Source organism: Bos mutus, chromosome 11 (genome assembly GCF_027580195.1).
Source record: "Bos mutus isolate GX-2022 chromosome 11, NWIPB_WYAK_1.1, whole genome shotgun sequence".
Classification (NCBI taxonomy): Eukaryota; Metazoa; Chordata; class Mammalia; order Artiodactyla; family Bovidae; genus Bos; species Bos mutus.
In genome coordinates this window covers 31809630-31828905 of record NC_091627.1, presented here as the reverse complement: position 1 = coordinate 31828905, position 19276 = coordinate 31809630, and the positions used below count along the sequence as shown (strand labels likewise).

Below are 19276 nucleotides of genomic sequence, written 5' to 3'. Positions count from 1 at the left end.
TCCCACCAGGCTGTGGCATGAGGCCCTTCCCTGACCAGTCCTCCCACTTGTGTTCCTGGCTGCTGGAGTTGCAGCTCTTTATGTTTTTTCATTCAGGTTTCCCTTATTTTGTTACATACTCCTGAAAGGTATGTGTAAATTGGCTTTTGCTAACTGAATCCTATTTTAATGGTACTTTAAAGTCTTGCTATTGAAAAATCAATGATTGAAGCTTTTCAGAAAGCATATAATGATCTCTTAATTGGTCAAAGATAAATCAAAGTTTTTCTTTATTAGTTTTGCTTCACAGCAATATCTGTATGTACATTTATGCACTCTCCATGTGTTCAATTCTTAGACATTTATTGATTACTTACTCTGTGCCAGGCCCTGTGCTAGGCTTAACCAGGCCTGCAAATGAATACAGCCCAGCCCTGCCTTCAAGGAGACTGAATGCAAGGGCCTCCTGAGCTGAGGGCACACATGGGGGATGAGCTGCTTCTCACAGAGAAAGTTCTACTTGCCCTGAGTTTTGAAAAGTCAGGAGCTCACCAAGCAGCTTTCTTGTTAGTTTTTAAACCCCTACAAGCAAACCCAGCTTAACTATCTTTACATTTACCAAGAAGATCTGAGTTCACTAACTCATTTCTCCCCATATTAAAAGCGTTTTTGAGTACCTCCTTAAATAGAATAAGGTCTTAAGTAAAAGTTATAAGTTAAAGTGTTTATATGTAATTGGAATTATGGGGAATGGCTAAGAAAGTAGACTTTGGTGCCTGACATTTTAAGTTTTGACCTTGCCATTTAGAGACTCTGTGACATAAACATGTTATAGTCATTTCTAAGACGCCATTTGCTCATATATGACAATGGCAGTTATAAAGAGCTATCCTGTAGAGTAAACATTGCAGTTTAAATAATATAACTTATTTAAATGCCCAACACAAAGTAAGTATCCAATAAATGGTAGCTGCTTCTGAGTGCTGAATGAATATAATATGATGTTATGAATATCACTACTTGCCAGGCAGTTGAGGGGTTTACACAAGGATGAATTTTAAAAACCTGCACTCCACCATTGCCCCTGGAAGAGGGGATGGACTGACCCAGAATTGCAAATCGGGCAGCCTATGATACACGGTGAGACTGGACCTGTGTGTTTAAGAGTGCACAGGCTGCCCACAGGCAGAGATGGCTGCCGGGTGCCCCAGCAGATGACCCAGCCTGGGCGGAGGCACAGAGCAGCCCCATGCTGGTCTGCCCGTTGCTGCTTAGGTGGCAGGCATGGCTGGGGACTGCTGGGGCTGGTTAGAAAGATAGACTGTATTTACAGCTTAGCGCCATAGCTACACTGTCTGTGTTCTCAGAGAAGAAATTAACGTCACTCGTCTTCCTCTTTTGTAGCTCGCTCTCAGAAGTCTTCAGGCATCGGGCGTCTGATGGTGCATGTCATTGAAGCTACAGAACTGAAAGCCTGTAAACCAAATGGTAAATGCTTCTTTCATTCAACAGACGTGGTAACAACCCTGCTCTTTGCTTATGACTCTTCTGTACACTGAATAATGGGACACTTTTTAAAAGTCGGTATTTCCAGTGCCACTAAAATGGTTATTGGGCCAAAATTATTCTTCCTCTATTTTCCCAGAGGGTACTGATGCCTCCTTCCTCGGTGCTTCTGAGTGGAGAAAGCAGGAAGCAGGCTGCAATGACACCTGCTCTTGGGGAGTGGCCCTGCTCAAGCCCTCACAGTTGGTTCCTCCCCAGGTTTAGGATGCTCTCAGCATTGGGAACGGAGCCCACAGGCCATGGTCTATAGAGAAACACCATATCCGCTCTGCTCCAGGAAGGCCCCTCCATCACATGCCACGTTTTGTTTTTTTTCATTCAGGAAAGAGCAATCCGTACTGTGAAATCAGCATGGGCTCCCAGAGCTACACCACCAGAACCCTCCAGGACACACTAAATCCCAAATGGAATTTTAACTGCCAGTTCTTCATTAAGGACCTCTATCAGGACGTGCTGTGTCTTACCATGTTCGACAGAGATCAGTTTTCACCAGACGGTAAAGTATAACTCAGGAAGGGGTATGAAGGTCCCCCCACACACTAGGATCCGGGGTCTGGAATGCCTAAGGGCAGTGATACAGCCCATGGCCCTCAAGAGCTCTCAGTGGCCACAGGTGGGGCCCCTTCTCGGGGGCAAGGGGTGGGCGGCCTCAGGTATGTGTCAAGTCTCCCACCCCGTCACCCCTGCTTACCTGATGGAAACGCTGTGCTCGTAGCACCTGCTGAACGGGTGAGACACTCCCTGACCAGCGAGGCTTGGGGTCACCACAGGCAGCTTCCTTCACACAGACCCCTTGTTCTGCACGTATCCATCCACTCAGTCTCCAACAGCCATTAACCAAAAGGAGTTACTTGTTTTGGATGCGAACATTTTATAAATCCTGCTTCAGACACTCCCTCCAGGATAGTTTAACAGTTTTTTAAAGAAGACTTTTGACACTCATGTCTGTTCACCAGATTTCCTGGGTCGCACTGAAGTTCCAGTGGCAAAAATTCGAACAGAACAAGAAAGCAAAGGCCCTACAACCCGCCGACTCCTGCTGCACGAGGTCCCCACCGGGGAGGTCTGGGTCCGCTTTGACCTGCAGCTTTTTGAGCAGAAAACTCTCCTATAGGGGCCTCAGGGATCTGCCCACTGGGCTGGGGCCGGAGAAGACAACCGGTGCTGCCCCTGAGCGGGAGGAGCGTCACGCGGCTTCATCCATCACAAGGCCATGCGCGCTGGGGCCTCTGTTTTATTGCACACTAAATCGCTCGCAATCTATGCAAACACGATCTTTCCTAGAAATAAACCAAACCCCATAGCACAGTGCCTTGTATTAGTGTTAACATGTTCGGCTGTGTTTGGATGCCAGGGTTTCCATTTTCAGGGCGATACAAAGTATTATGTGGAAATGAGGCATCAGACCACCAGACGTTATCACTTGGTTGAATGTGTCCACTGTGGGTGGTTTGGGTGACGCTGTAACCATTCCACACCGTGTGGCCCCTGCTGGGTCACAGCCACTCAGGAGGAGGAGGACTGGAAAGAAGCGCTGCAGCCTCAGCTTGGGAACAGCCTGCTGTGTAAACAGTGTCCACTCGTGCACTGACTGGAACAGAAACTTGAGCATTTTATTCCTGACTAGACGTTATCATTCTCTGCTGAGACAATATAGTTTGAAATCTAAGGGAGAAAGCTTGATCTACTTTAAATACTGTGAACTCTTAATGACGCGGAAAATATTTTTCAACTTTAACTTTCTGAAGTATAAATTATTTATGTAAATCCCTTGTTTTGCGTTGTCATAGGACATGCATCTTTAAGCTTTATCATTGCCAATATGTACAGAAAGAGAATAAAAATATAAGTTTATGAATGTAGCTTCAAAGCCTGACTGATTTGCTGTCTATGTGAAAGGCCTTTTTAAAAGGTGATTTCAGGGACTGCTTGTAACGAAACCAAATTTCCTTTCTGCAACAGTGAGACACACCCAGGACAGAATGTGCAGAGGGAGCGGGCAGGAGCCCCAGAGCCTCATCTTGAGTGCCACTGACTTGCTATGTGACTCTGGTCAGCATACCTACTGTTTCTAGGGTTTGGTTTCTTTGACGGCTGAGTCTCTGGGAGCTACATGGTCCCCTTTTAATCTCCTCTGCTTGCCTTGCTGAGTAGAAACCTCAGGGGGAACTCAGCCGTGAAGGGAACGCACAAGTATTAAGGATCATCAGCAGGCCCCTCGGCCTGTCCAGCTCCAAAGCACCATTCTCTCCCCCTGCTCCCCGTCCTGTTGGAGCCACATCCACAGCCATTTACTTGGCTTCTGGATTCTGAAGCGTAAAATCTGTCCTGAACATTGATAACAAAGAAGGCCTTATACATTAAATCCCTGGGTTACTGACTACAGCCGGGAAAAGAACTGCCTTTTGGAAGGAGTCATGCGGGGCTGCAGGAGCCCTGCCTGATTTCTCAAGGAGCAGGTCTTCTCTGGAAGCTGGAAGAAAGAAAGGATTCAGATGTGCATCCATCACACCCTCTGTTTTCTGCCTAAACATGATCACGGACAAAGAAAAACTGGACAACATAATTCAGAATATTCAACTGAAAGAAAACCCATCATTCCAGTATTGACCCTGGGCACTGACTGGCTAAAAGAAATATGCCCCAGTGTCAAAGGAAGAGACACTCAGTACCTGAACCCAGACAACTGAGTATGTTGCTTACTGCAGGGAAAGCTGGGCTGGCCAGGCTCAGCCACACAGCAGAGCAAACTGCTGATCTTTACAGGGTTCTGGGAGTCGAGCCGTGTTGGATCAGAAGGCAGGTGTGGGTTGATATCCAGCCGACTTTCAAATCTTAAGGCTGCCACTGATGGGTCAGGCAGGTGTAAAAGCTGTGACCAGAGCTACAGGATAATTCTATAGCTGGGACTATGGGACTTTATCACTGTGATGAACTGCAGCTGGTGCCATGTTCTTGTCAGATTTAGGACACAGGAGCCTGCAGGAGGTGAGTCAGACGACTATGACATTACAGAAGAGCCGTTAATGTCAGTACTTCCAGCAACTCCATTCGCCCCTGTTGACCAAGAAACACAGCTCTGCTCCTTAAGAAATCACATTCTCGCCTGATAAAAAGGAGCCTGATTTTCTGAAAGGCGAGGAAGGGAGGGTGCACCCTGAGATTACCTACACTTCCGGGGGAGGACTGGGCACACACTGGAGGAGTGCCCAGCAAGCCCCTCCTGTGCTTTTTCGGGATTACGGTACCCTGCAGACAAGCGGGATAGCCGCGCCTTCTGAAAGGGGACCCAGGTTCTGAGCAGCCTGACTGACATCACACAGTCTGAGTGGCTGCAAGGACAGCGTGTGCCCTGGGGAATGAGTGTGTGCCTTGGCACCTGAGGGACTAGACTTGGGCTAGAGAACACTGCCACCTTTAAACTGCAGCTGACCTTGAGCGAGTTACTGAACCTCTGAACTTCACGTAACCGGTACTACCTTGCTGGGAAAACTTTTAAATGCATGCAAAGTACACAGTTCCTGATTCACAACCAGAGCTTGATAAACTGTAACTGTTATTAGTTGGATATTCCTTGCAATATTCCACTTCTGGAGAGAAAAAATGTTGACAACATTTTAACTGCTGTACAGATACTGGAAACCATTTATTACAAATGGTCCGGGCGCTGGTCCGGGCGCGGCTCCGCCTCACCTGTCTCCCAGCTGCAGGGCGGCCAGGTGCTGCCCCAGGACCTCTGCGGTCATCACTCTTCTGTCCACAGGCTGTGACCTGCGCCTCTGCTGGCCTTCTCCTGCCGCCCAGGAGCGGGGTCTGTGCTGTCCGGTTCCTAAAGCCTGTGGGAGAAGAGAAGAGTTGGGTGAGGGGTGGGGAAGGACAGGAAGGAACTTCCCGGCCCATCCCAGCTGACATCTTCCAGGCAGTATCGGGGGGATAGGCTGAGCTGTCAGCTGTGCCCTAGGGCTGTGAGCTCTGGGCAGGAAATCTGCACATGAAACTCCCCTGCCTGTCTATGCTTTTTATATATCTTATCTATCATTTTGCCCTAATTTTTTAAGTATAAATTTCATTTCAAAAGATTCCCACCTACTGTGACTAAACTATGGAGAAAAAAAATCTGGTCTAGTTTGGATGTAATAAGTAGTAAATGGTAGGAAAATGGGAGAGCAAAAACTCAGGAAAAAAGAGCTGAGGAAGCCTTAGCAGGTGGATCCTCTCTGAGCAGGTGGTCTCTCCCCTTATGAAGGGCACAACCTGTCCCCCGACAGTGGGGTCCAGGGCCCCACAACCTGCCTCTTGTCTGAGTGTCTTCGCCCAAGGCTGTCTTGTGGAAGGAAGCCCATCTCTGCAACAGAACTGAGCTCGAGGAGACCCCACCACTTCCTCTGCCGCCTCTTTTTCAGCCCCTTCTTTGGCCACTGCCTGCTCTGCCCTTGGAGTCTGAGATGGAGGGGTCTGTCAGTGCTCTCTGGTGGGTGTTACACAGCTGTACCATCCCCGCCCTGCACCACCCCCGCAATCTCTGCTCACCAGGCCCTTCTTCTCATGCCTTTTACTCTCCTGGCTGATCTTCGAGGAATAAAACCGCCTTTGAAAAACAGTTTGATTTACGTCACTAGTCATTTTCACCTTATAAGGTGGAAATTTCTCTTCTGCACAGACAGGCTTTTCAGGACTATAAAGAATAGTAGAAGAAAATGATTTCAACTCAGTATAAATAGAATTGTACCATTCAATAATTGCCTGAAAATTTAGTGAACTCAGCACTCACTTCATGAAAATGAGAGACTGAGAAAACATCACTTGGTGGCTGTCGATCAGTCTGCCCCCACCCACACCCCCGCAGGCTCCATCCTTAGGCGGTGAGTCATGTGACCTTCTACGGCTGTAGCTGAGGCCTGCGACCCAGAGCCTCAGTCCCTAGAGTTGTAATTGGGACAGAGGACCTTCAGGCAGCCTCAGAGGGCTCAAACCAGAAAGGCAGAACCAGGGCATCCATTTTCCAGGACATGCACAAAAAAGCAGAGAAAGAGAAACGAAGCAGGTTCACAAAGAGAAGCTATGATAGATGCCCCACATCCATCATCCATCAAGTCCCAGAGAGGCAAGGAGTGACCTTGTGGTACCTTAAGAAGCCTGGCTATCTTTCTGACTGCCAAGGTCTGACTGTGTCCCCTCACAATTCATATGTTGAAACCCCACCAGCAAAGTGATGGTATTAGGAGGTGGGGCCTTTGGGAGGTGATTAGGTCATGAGGGCAGAGCCCTCCTGAATGGGATTAATGACCTTGTGAAACAGGCCTGAGAGTGCCGTCACCCTTTCCACCAGTGAGAAGACTCAGTGTCTGAATCAGGAAGCCAGTCCTCACCAGACTCTGAATCTGCCAGCACTTTGATCTTGAATTTCCCTGCCTCCACCAAGAGAAATATATTTCTGTCATTTATAAGCCACCCAGTGTCAGCTCCTGTTACCGCAGCCTGAACAGATGGAGACACTGACTGTGGCTTCCATGAGAGATGGGTGCTTTCTAACATACCCAGGCCCCCTTCCCTTTTTTTTCAACTTGAGAAGGACTCCACTTTTTTTGATCAAACTGTCTCTAACAAAGTTACCTCACTCTTAAGTCCTTTTATTACTTTATTGAACAGCAATTTGAGGCACCCACAGGTGCATCCTCTCGGAAGGTTTCCCAGGGCTGTCTCCATCCCTGCCCGGGAAGCCAAGGCCTCTCTATGGAAATCACCTTCACCTCCACTCCTCCATTCATTCATCCCACAAGTACTGACTCCTCATCTGCTATCTTGCAGCTAAGTGCTGGGAACACCAAGATACATTAGCAACCCCTGCCCTCAGGGAGCTTGCTGCAGAGAGAGGAGGCAGGAAGGGGAGCAGAGGAACAGCCAAGCGATAATCCCCCAAGTGCTGACTTGATCCACATATTTCTGTGCTTTGTCATATTTCTTTTCTTTAGAGAGGGGATTTTTTTAGACAAAGCCAGAAAAGGTAGCACGGCCCAGAGAGCACCTTATGTGCTAGTTGGGCTGGACGTTATTGGAATGGTTATGGGAATCTACTAAAGGGTTTTTAGTTTGGGAGGTTGATCACTTTGAAGAGATTCCTCTGGCTGTGAGGTGGAGGGTCCATCAGAAGAGACAGACTCAAAGGCAGAATATCAACTAAAGAAATGTGACCGTCTATAAAGGCTGAGGAGCCAGAGAGGGGAGATGAGGAAATAAAGCAATATAAAGGCTTTGCCTTGCTAGGGGATGAGGAGTTATATAATTATTGATGTTTAAATAAAAATATTTGTTAAAATTTGTAAAAAAAAAAAACAAACCATGAAACCAGAAATAGAACACAAAACTTTTAAATCACAGGAAAGCAGAAACAAAGTAGTGTTGTTCATTCCAGCAAAACTCAGGATGGGGGATAAAAAGGAAACACCAAGAGAATATGACAGACACGACAGGGATGCTTTTTTTTTTTTCTTTTGCTGTAGAAAGTTTGCAAAGGCCAATGCTCCTACTGCAACAACTTAAGAGAAAATAAAAAAAATTCAGCCCCTTCAAGCCCCACAAAATTCCTGTTTTAAAGTCACTGGCCAGCAGTGGAGCAGTTCTTCCAGAGGAAACAGTCCTTCAGAGGGAGCTGTCGGTCTCAGAGCTTTGGTCAACATCAGGTAGCAGGGACTGATTCCTCCATCCTCCCAGCATATCTTTGGCAGATTTTCCCTCCCAGGCCTGGTGCTGTCCTGGAAAGTGGGTAGTTAACCTTGTTCTGAACAAACCCCCTCCCTGGGGATGGGGGAAAGTCAAACCAGGGCACTGGAACTAGGTTTCCCCATCAGGGGTGGAGATCCTCCAGGCCCTGAGGATCTCCACAGCCTTCCTCACAACTTCTCTGAAAAGGAACAAAGTAAGATGCTTGAACTATAAAAATAAAACAATTGAAAATAAAAACTCAGTGGATGGATTTAACAACAGATGGTTAGATACAACCGAAGAGATAAAGAGTAAAAATACCTAGAATTAAATTTGGAGCAACTTGGAAATGACACAAGAAAGGGTAAGAGACAGGGAAGTTACAGTGAGAAAATCTAAAATACGGTTAACTGGAATTCAGAAAGAAAACAGTATATGGCAGAGGTAACAAAGAGAAAATGAATGAAAACTTCCCTGAACTGACTGAAGACATCACTTTACAGATACAAAAAGACCCATAAATGCCAATTAGATTCAAAAAAAAAAAAAAATCCACACCTAGGGACATCATAGAAAACTACTGAAAATCAAAGACAACAAGAAAATGTTAAAAGCATCCAGATAAAAAGATAACTGTCTCCAGAAGAACAATAGCAGGATGGGCAATTTTAAGAGCACAAGACAGGGATATATGTTGAAAGAAAATATCTGCCAACCTAACATTCTTAATCCTGTGAGAACAGCCTTCAAAAATGAAAGTAAAGTCTTGAAAAGGCTACATGCTGTGTGACTCCAGCTGTGTAACATACCCAGGCCAAACTCCGGCCACAGCAAAAAGACCTTTACCTGCATTTGCTGTGTGTTTTGCTTCCCACAGGCCTCACAGAGGCTTTGGGCCTGTCCTTTGAAACCATGCTGTGGAGACTGAACGTGAACTGGGGCAGTCTGGCATACTGCCTTGTTGGGGGCCAGAGTGAGGTACTCCGCCCATGGCAAAGGTCATGAGAAAGGAGGCTCGACATATGCAAAGGCGGGATCGAGCCTCAGGAGTCCCCCTGGAAATCCTCGAGCGTCTACCCCCATAACCAGAGCCTGACTACTTTACTACTTTGTGCTCTTACCTACACCTCTGACTTTACGGGGGGCTGTCCCCCACCACCTCTTTCGGAGAAGGAGTTAACCTAGAGCTCCAGTTAATAATAATTCCTGGGCGTGATAAGAGTGTTTTAACCTACAAACTCCTCTGAAGGTTCTCTAGCCTGCCTGACAGGCTCGTCCAGCCACATGTGATTGCTCACAGCCTCCCAACCGTGAGAGGCACAAGATGCTTTAAACCCTCTAAAAACAGGTTCCTTAGAAAAGTTAGAAAACTATTAGTATAAGTATAATGGGCTAATTAGAAATTGTGTTGGTGAAGGGTTTTTCATTTGTTGAGCCAATGTTTGTTGCTAAGTCTCCATATCCCCTGCCCTTACACACATTAATGAATATATAGAAGGAATAAGTATTAACCTTTGATATTAATCACGTTAGACCTTAGGCTAAGTAAATTCTTTCCTTAACTAAAACCCACTACACCCTCACCCTGTAGGAATGTAACTTTATTTGGGTGGCGTCTGTTTTGAGAATAATCAGCCCTGGAGAAATAAGTGTCCTGATTGACTGACCGCTGTCACAAGGAGAGGGTCATAAATTGTCAGCAGGCCCCCCTGGCCAGAAGATGATGTAACACCCCTAAGACCTCTGTATACATTTGTATGAAGCACCTGACTTTGATAAAAGTCAGGACTGCTGTCCCCACGTGACTTTTGTATAACATCTCAGTGTATAAAAACAGACTCTGGAAAATAAAGAATTGGGACCAGTTTCTCGAAATACTGGTCTCCCCATGTCGCTCTCTCTCTCACTCTGGTTGAGTCTCCATCTGGGAGCTTGGAACCCACCATGCTTACTAATTATGCCTGGGCTTCTAAGATCCGACCGGGAGGCCTCAGTGTCTCCTCTCCTTCGGGAGAGCGGAAGGGCGCCTGCGGCCTCACGTAAGTGGTGCAAGCTTCTTGTCTTGAAGTTTTATTGGTCTCCCGCGTAAACCAAGCTACTCAGCCTCTTTTCTCCACTGAATTTTCCTACTGAGCTATCCTTATTCTATTACTCTTTATATCTTTAATTAATATCTAATTGAAGCTATTGTATCCTGATCCTCGCCTACACCGTCTCTCCTTCGAATACCCTGGATCAGCCGGGGCTGGTCCCCGGCACTGCCTGGCCTTCTCTAGCTCTTTAAATTCTTTTAAGGTACATCGTTTTCCTACAGGAAGATAAAAATCTAAATCAACACCTTTAAGGTCAGCTCCAGTCACCCTTGCGGTAGGAGATCACTAGAGAACTGAAGTCTCTAAAGGTGAAGCCCCGTGATCACAAAGTACCTGTCGTGTACTGAAAAACAGCTCTCTGCTCTTCATCTGTCTCTTGCTGTCTTATAAACAGAGGATCACAGAATGGTGGGACCGCAACCTGCAAGAAAATGACTCTCTGAGGACCCAAGTACAATTTGTTTTAAATCTGTCTGAAGCATTCGAGTGTGGCCTTACTATACGCTAAAGCAGCTGAGAACAAGGACCCAGGAGTAATGTCATACAGAGCAAGGGAAGCATAAATGCCACCCGCCTCACCCAAGAATATTTCACTGAGCCTTAAGTGGCTGAATGGAGCAAGGGCTACCCAAAGAGAAGACACATACTCCCGTTAAGAGTTCTACAGTATCAATGCATTAGTCAACAAGTATCTGCTGATGCAACTGCAGGGGTGGCTGCCTCCCAGCGGGGTCCTGTATTCAGGAATCTCTCAGTCTAGAACAGACAAGTCAAGGATGACAACTACCTCGTCGTGAGAGGCATCAGCTTAGCTGCTTTAGGAGCACAAAAAGAAAGAAAGAAAGAAAGTCACTCAGTCATGTCCGACTCTTTGTGACCCCATGGACTATAGCCTATGAGGCTCTTCCGTCCATGTGATTTTCCAGGCAAGAGTACAGGAGTGGGTTGCCATTTCCTTCTCCAGGGTATCTTCCCAACCCAGGGATTGAACCCAGGTCTCCCACATTGCAGGCAGACGCTTTACCATCTGAATCACCAAGGAAGCCCTGGGAGCACAAGGCAGAGCTCTAAGCCAGCTTGGGAGGAAGGGCACTCCTTGAGGGCTGACCACTGGTCTCTAAGGGCCTGTGAGAACCTCAGGGCAGGAGAACAGTACATGCTGAGGTCCAGGGCCAGCTACAGAGGCCATGGAGGAAGGTGGTTTTCTCCCTCCCTCCGCATCCTGAGTATAAGCTTTAGACAGAAGAACTATTCCCCCTTTTTACTTCCCCACACACTTGATCTTGACCCAATGCTATTTGCAAGGACAACAGCCACTGAATGAGGAAACAGCATAGTGACTCCCCAACAGAATACTCAGTGAGTCCCCCAGAGCCAAAAAGACCTTCCTATCTTCACAACCATGACCGGCCTTAGTTTTCGGGGAGAAGCAAAAATAAACCACTTTCCTCTTCAGAGATCAGGTGGCCACTTCTGCTATGCAAGAGTAAAACACGTGAAACCTACATCTCAAAATGGTAATACCTATACTGTCAGTGTAAAAGGTGAAGATGCATTACAAGCTCAACTACTGGCTCCTGGACAGCCTTTCCTGCGTCCCTCCATCCACCTCTTCCATGAAGGAGCTCTCCCTGCGCTGGTTCTGTGACACTCCTGTCACATTCACTGTCCACTTACCTTCCCCGACCTCCTGGGCTTCCAGTTGCTGAATGTGAGTGGATAGAGGACTGAATGAACAAATGAATTATCACACACACATATGTGCCTTTTCCACAATGTTCATTCCCAAGTGATCAAAATTACTTTGGGTTCTTAATCTAAAACTCAGGGGAAATGCTTTTGTGGATTTTGTTTTAAGTGAATGCAGAATAACTATAAGACTTCTAAAACAACCAGGTTTTCCCCAACCCCAGAGCTTCTAAGAATAAATAGATAATAATAGGTAATGTACTTACCTTTCCATAATTTGGGTCCTTTTTTGTCATATAAAAAGGATTGTATACTTCAGGATCATAAAAGTCTCCAAATATAATTTCCTTTAAACAAAAAAGTACACTTAAGAGCAAAGCACTACATACAAGTGTGTTTTTGCAAGATTCAAAAAAGCCAAATACTTTATTCCATTTTTTATATAAAATCATAGATTCAAAGGGTTCAGAGAAACCTTAGAAGTAATCTGGACTGCACTGAGAGTCCACTACCTTCTGGAAGAAGAAATCATCCAGCTTTAGTCTCAAGTCACTCACTAGCCTTATTTGAGGAACTTCTCTGCTTCATGAGGGCTTCCCTGGTAGCTCAGCTGGTAAAGAATCCACCTACAATGCAGGAGATCCTGGTTCGATTACAGGAAGATCCCCTGGAGAAGGGACAGACTACCCACTCCAGTACTCTTGGGCTTCCCTGGTGGTTTAGATGGTCAAGAATCCGCCTGCAATGCAGGAGACCCTGGGTTTGATCTCTGGGTTGGAAAGATCCCTTGGAGAGGGCATGGCAACCCACTCCAGTATTCATGCCTGGAGAATCCCCATGGACAGAAGGGCCTGGTGGGCTACAGTCCACGGGGTCGCAAAGAGTCAGACACAACTGAGCAACTAAGCACAGCACAGCTCTGCTCCATTAGGCAGATACTCTCTTGGTCATTCTAACCACTAGGAAGCTTGTCCTTAGAACAGAGCTGAAGTCTGCCTTGTCACTGCCAGTTCTCCCCATGAAGCAACACAAAATACATCTAGTCTTCATCCGCGTCAGCCTTTTACAATACATACTTAAAAGATTTCATTTCCCCTCATGTCATCTCTTCCCTAGGCTAAACTCGCTATATATTTTTTTCCACTTTTCCTCCTGTGAAGTGTTGTCAAGCCTGTACCCTTTTCTAAGGGTTCTGTAACTGGTGACTGTCCGTGGGTGGACAGGCTGGACCCAACATTTCCCACTCAGAGCACTGCCTCTCAATACTGCCTAAAAGCTTGGATGATTTCTTGGAAGCCAGCTCACATGGCTGACTCACATTGAATTTACTGTGTCATTTTAAATCACTTGACTTCAACACATGGTTTTTCTAAGGCATGGCTTTCTCATTGTATGCTTGTGCAATCACATTTTTGCACATACTTGTAAGACTTTGCACTTTGTTTCAAAGTGACCTGGATTTACCCTTGAGCTCTGCCTCTTAGGGTGCTTGCTGCTGCTGCTGCTAAGTCGCTTCAGTCTTGTCCGACTCTGCGCAACCCCACAGATGGCAGCCCACCAGGCTCCCCTGTCCCTGGGATTCTCCAGGCAATAACACTGGAGTGGGTTGCCATTTCCTTCTCCAATGCATGAAAGTGAAAAGTGAAAGTGAAGTCGCTTAGTTGTGTCCGACTCTTAGTGACCCCATGGACTGTAGCCTACCAGGCTCCTCCGTCCATGAGATTTTCCAGGCAAGAGTACTGGAGTGGGGTGCCATTGCCTTCTCCATTAGGGTGCTTAGGAAGATGTATTTAGTGTACACATCCAGAAATTTTGCTCATTAAATATACTTACATCTCTAGTATTCCAGTCACATTACTCTAGATCTCTGCTGAATATGTGGAAATTTAGGTGGGCCTCAATTTCAAAAGAGAGTCCTGATTTCAAAGTTAAAGAGAGAAAAATCTTCCATAGAAGAAGCCAAAATTTGTTCTCATTTAATAAAACTGAGAAACAGAGGATAGAAACTGGAGGTCCCTTCACCTAATGGTTGCTAACTCAATAGCTGTGGAGAAGTCCCCTCTCCTTCACCCACAACGTACTGAAGAGACTGGAAAGCCACACATACCTGCCCAGCTCTGCTTTTAACTAGGACTTCTAATGTGACCTGGTTTATGGACAATGACCCCTAAGGGGAAATCTGCTAGGAGCTTCTGAAGACTTTTTGCTTCCTGATCAAAGGATAAGATGTAAGAAATGGGCCCTCAGACATCATTTCTCACCCTTTCTTCCTGCCTAATACCCAGAGCTATAAGAAACCAAATGTGCTTACAAATGTGAGGATGATGGGCATAGACTGAAAATACTCAGGATATCAGAACAGGAAAAAAACAAAACAAAACTGGGTTATTAATGACATTCTTAGACTTCCAGAACTCACCATGAGACCACAAACCCCTCTGTTTCTTATTGAGTAACCAATAAATGTTCTTACAGCTTAAGCCCGTTACATTATTAACAATCACCAAAAAGCATGCCTGATAAATCTAGTTCCAAATAAACACTTCTGTTCCCTCTACCTTAAACTTTGGATTTAAAAATGCAGTAGGCTGTTTTACAGTTCCATGAATTCATCTTAGATACAAAAACAAATTTGAGAATCTGCATAATCAATGAAAATATCAGCCCAAATTTTCAAATAATATTTCACTAAAAAAATCTCTCAGTACCGTTTTATTTGTGTGCTTTAAAAAATATTCAAAATTCTCTTGTTTTGTTTTCTCCAACGCTTTATATGAAATTACTTTTTCCATAATTCTTTGCTGAAGAGGCTTTGCGACATTTTCAGTCCATTTTTTATGCAACAGCTCTTTTTTTCTTTCCTTAAAGGCATCCAGATGCTGAAAATACGTATCCAGTCTCTAATGAAGTGATACAAACAAGGAAAGAAAACAAGTTACTAAGAGGTTTTACATTTATTTTAATCTGAATAAGTTGGGGGGGACACTTGTTCTCACTCCTAAACTCTCAGCACATTCAGGCTGCAAAGTCACAGAATAAGATAATCAAAGAACAGACTAAAGTTCAGAAAGAGAAGCTGAGAGCATAGAGCATGCAGAACCCATGGACAGTTTACACCACAACAGTGCCTCCAGACCAAACCACATCCAAACCCTTCCTAACTCAGGAAACTGTGCTTTTCAGGATTCAAAGCATTCCCTGGTCACCACTCCTCATCTCCAGCCTTTATCATCAGTAAAGTCTGTGATAAAAGTGGTAGAGGAATAAGAGCACCAGACTTGACTCAACACCTCTCTTTCTCTCTGAGGGTAAACCCACCTTCGTCTTTTGAGGCTCATATGAGAATATATATGTGAACCTCCTTTATACACTATGTCACAGTACAAACGTTCAGGTATTGTATACCTCTCACTGAGATGAAAACCTCCTTAAATTTGTTAATTCCATAGTGATGATCAGTACTGATTGGTCATTACCCTTAAATACTAATTCATTTCTCGTGGCTTTATAGCTCCCCACTGTGATGTGGGAACATAAGAGAGTGAGGTAAGTTCTAGGCAAAAATTTCTATTCAGTACCAGGGGAGTAGTTAGAATAATCTCTCAGATCCCTTAAGGATAAATCTGGGAAACCTGACCTCTTAGTGATCCTGCAAGGAGAAAGCACCAGCTCAGATCTATGTAGTATCAATGGGTGATTCAAGGGAGGCTCATTCTCCCAGAAAAAATGACTCTCTCTGACATGGTAACATCCTCTTGGCCACACTGCTCTATATCACTCTTGCTTATCTAGAACACACTTAGAATCCACTCTGTAGCCAACTCTTACCTTTGCAATACAATTTTCTCTAAATAATATTGCATATACAGCTTCATCAATGTCTTCTCTGGCTAATGCCTAAAATTATAGAATTAAATATTAAGATGTAGATCCTAAATAAACAAGCCTGTGACAAAACTCAATGTATTTTACCAATAATTTAAGTGTGAATCTAACATCTGTACCTCAAAACATATTTTGTAACTTATTATGGAAATGTTCAAACACAATTCTCCATGAACCCATCACCCAGGTCCAAGAATGATCAATTCAGTCAATCTTATTTCATCTAAATCCCTACTCACTCCCTTGCCTGCTACTAGATTATTTTGAAACAAATCTCTTACATCACACCATGATTTTTAAAGTACCAAGAAAGTGTATTAAAAAGCAGAGATACCACTTTGCTGACAAAGGTCTGTATAGTCAAAGCTATGGTTTTTCCAGTAGTCATGTATGGATTTGAGAGTTGGACCATACAGAAGGCTGAGTGCCAAAGAATTGATGCTTTTGAATTGTGGTGCTGGAGAAGACTCTTGAGATTCCCTTGGACTGCAAGGAGATCAAACCAGTGAATCCTAAAGGAAATCAACCCAGAATATTCACTGGAAGGATTGATGCTGAAGCTGAAGCTCCAATACTGTGGCCACCTGATGCGAAGAGCCAACTCACTGGGAAAGACCTTGATGCTGGGAAAAACTGAGAGCAGGAGAAGAGGGCGACATAAGTTGAGATAGTTGGATGGCATCACCAACTCAAAGGACATGAGTTTGGGCAAACTCCAGGAGACAGTGAAGGACAGGGAAGCCTGGTGTGCTGCAGTCCAAGGGGTCACAAAGAGTAAGACACAACTTAGTGACTGAACAACAATAAAATGAAGCCTCTTTACAGGCAGTCTGTGGGTATGTTTTAAAAGCCCTTGAAGTTCCCTGACTTCTGCTAGGTCTCTTTATAAGTTAAAACCTCCTTATAAGTCAAAACTGCAGAAGTTTGACTTAGTTTGACTGGACCAGAGCCAGTTAGTTGGGAACTCCTGGCTAAGAACCAAGATGGTTTTACATTTAGGGACTAGCTGTTTCCATTATGAGTTTGGGTAAAGCTGATGCACTTAAATCCTTACTCTAGGGCTTTTCATTTGGATCACTATGAACTGATCTTCCAGTCTTTACTCTTACAGAAGAAAGTAGGAACAAATGGAAAAGCAATAAAAATTAAGTATCTGCAAGAGAAGTGCTGTTGCCTAAAAGAATTATCTACTGAAAAGTGATAGATTCTTAAAACTATGTTATTCAATCTCTGGCTTTTCTTTCAGTTCTGTCACAGTGAGTGCATCAGAATGAACTAAATCCCACACTCAAATACTAACTCTGTGAATAACAGAAATCTTGAAAGGGACAGTTGTATTTTTACTTGTAGATATAACAGCTTTGCATGAAATCTAAAATGATATTCAGATAGCTACTAGGGTCCTCTCCAAAATAAAACTCTCCTGATAATATGAACAGACTCTTGCTTTAAAATAAACCCTTCTTAAACTTATTTTAACATGATAATTGAAAAATCATGTAAAACAATTAAATGTTTTCCCCTAATACAACAATACAAATTTAGAATAATCAATCTATTTATCTGAAGTAGAAACATACACTAACAATCATCTTGGGAAATCAATTTTTTAGCCATCCTATTAACACTATTAGCAAATGTTATACATACTATTGGTTATATGCAGATTTTCAAACCAACTTTTTTTTTTTAAAGGAAATTGTTTTTGTTTTAACAGCTCCCTCTTGGTGATTTTGTAAGAAAATATAAGGAGGATGTTAATGATTTCTAGCAGCACTTTTGAAATCTGTATTTTTCTGTGCATGTACACGCATGCATGCACGCACGCACACAATCTCACCACTCTTACTGCCACCACAGTAAAAGGGGAAAAACAGGGGAAATATCCAAGAACTTCTCTATAAGATAATGAAACTTTATGAGAAAATCATTGCTTTACCAGATCCTGAAGTATCATGAAGTAACTGCAAGCGCAGGCTGGGCCTCCCCTGCTCTCCTGCAGGGCAGCTCCAGGACCCCTGTGATTATCCACTGCTGCCCTGTGGCCGTCCTCACCCTTCCTGACCACGGGAAACAGGACGACCACCCTGGGCCAAATGTGACCCCCGCCCCCTGCCTTTCCCACTGGATGAATTTCTTAAGCACCAAGTCTGTGCCAGGCGCTGTTCTAGTTCTGGGGAAAACAACTGTGATTAAGACACAATAGATCTTAATTTCAAGGGATTTATGCCCCATCACCAAAAGACGGGCCCCTAAATACCATATAATTTTACCTCCATCAACGTGACTGACTCGAGTTCTGGCCACTTTTCTAATTGTTCAGGCCCAAAATGTTTACCACAGTTGGACATTTTTGTGGCAGCCATATATATAATACAATCCCTGAGGGGAGAAAGAGTAAATTGAGGAGATAGGCGAGTCCAGTTGAAAAAGTGTAGGTCTTTGAGCTCAGAGAGCGGTTAAACACTTCATAGTCTCGGTTAAGTAAAACAAAAAAATCCTCCAGCGCCCCTAAACCTGTTTCACAAAGTGGGTGACTAGTTAGGCTCCCTGACCTGCGGCCTTGCGGACCCAGCCAGGCAACGCCTCAGGGTCCGCCTGGGCCACACCGTGGAGGGGCTGCTGGAGTGGTCGCGGGCCTGGCCGCTCCCTGCCCCCCACCTCGAGCGTAGGGCCATCCGGAAATGGCACAGGGGACTGACCGTTCTGGGAGGGGGAAAGGGAGCGCCTTCTAAAAACAAGCTAAAGCCCCCTGTTTAGACCCCAACCCCTCTTCCTTCAATCCGCCTACGCCTCTTATCCACCCGGAAGTCAGCAAAGAGGGGAGCTCGGGCCCCCCACATCCTCAGCCTCGTGCCGCCCCAGCCCCTCCGCTCCAGCCGGCCTTCAACCGTCCAATCCTTTCAACCGTCCACCCTAGGTTTTCTTTCTTTTTTTTTTAAATAAAAAATGTAGGTCATGTAAAGTTTACTAAAGAGAATGTACCATTTACCTGTATGATCTAGGGCTACAAGTAGAAGCGCCCCTTTTGCCCAAGGAAAACCTAATTGTCTTCTCCTGCGCTCCAGATCCCGCCTACTGAGCTCCTGGGTGAGTGAGTGAAGTGGCTCAGTCGTGTCCGACTCTTTGCCACCCCTTGGATTGTAGCCCCCCAGGCTCCTCCGTCCATGGGATTCTCCAGGCAAGAATACTGGAGTGGGTCGCCATTTCCTTCTCCAGAGCTCCTGGGAGCAGGAGTCAAACTCAACATGAGCCAGAGGCAGACATGCAGACCCAGAATCAGCTAGTGGGTAATCAAAAGGAGTTTTTTAATTTTCTAAAGACTGTTGGGAAAACATAGGGAGACTATGTGGGTATGGATT

General features: G+C 45.0%; 2 protein-coding genes across 6 annotated transcripts in view; one reads left to right on the top strand and one right to left on the bottom strand.

Annotated features, from left to right (window-relative positions):
- Positions 1–4308, top strand: part of ITSN2 (intersectin 2) — a 126751-nt gene extending 122443 nt beyond the window's left edge. For all 4 annotated transcript variants that reach the window (XM_070379194.1, XM_070379193.1, XM_070379195.1 and 1 more), the window contains 3 exons: positions 1384–1467; positions 1868–2041; positions 2502–4308. In XM_070379194.1, the coding sequence (XP_070235295.1) occupies positions 1384–1467; positions 1868–2041; positions 2502–2659 (416 nt within the window). In that variant the 3' untranslated portion in view covers positions 2660–4308. The remainder of the gene's footprint in view (positions 1–1383; positions 1468–1867; positions 2042–2501) is intronic.
- A 932-nt stretch (positions 4309–5240) lies between these two features.
- LOC102280776 (protein FAM228A) lies at positions 5241–19209 on the bottom strand. Of its 2 annotated transcripts, XR_011466012.1 has the most exons (8): positions 18907–19209; positions 18188–18296; positions 15858–15926; positions 14738–14929; positions 12296–12376; positions 10674–10761; positions 6076–6220; positions 5241–5381 (listed from the first exon to the last, which is right to left on the bottom strand). XR_011466012.1 is itself a non-coding variant. In XM_070379203.1 (6 exons), the coding sequence occupies exons 1-6, from the start codon at positions 18278–18280 to the stop codon at positions 6171–6173; spliced, it is 573 nt and encodes a 190-aa protein (XP_070235304.1). In that variant the 5' UTR covers positions 18281–19209; the 3' UTR covers positions 6031–6170. The 2 variants fall into 2 exon arrangements, 1 of the variants encoding a protein (XP_070235304.1); XM_070379203.1 differs by lacking the exon at positions 5241–5381 and having other exon boundaries at positions 6031–6220; positions 18188–19209.
- Positions 19210–19276: the final 67 nt, after the last annotated feature.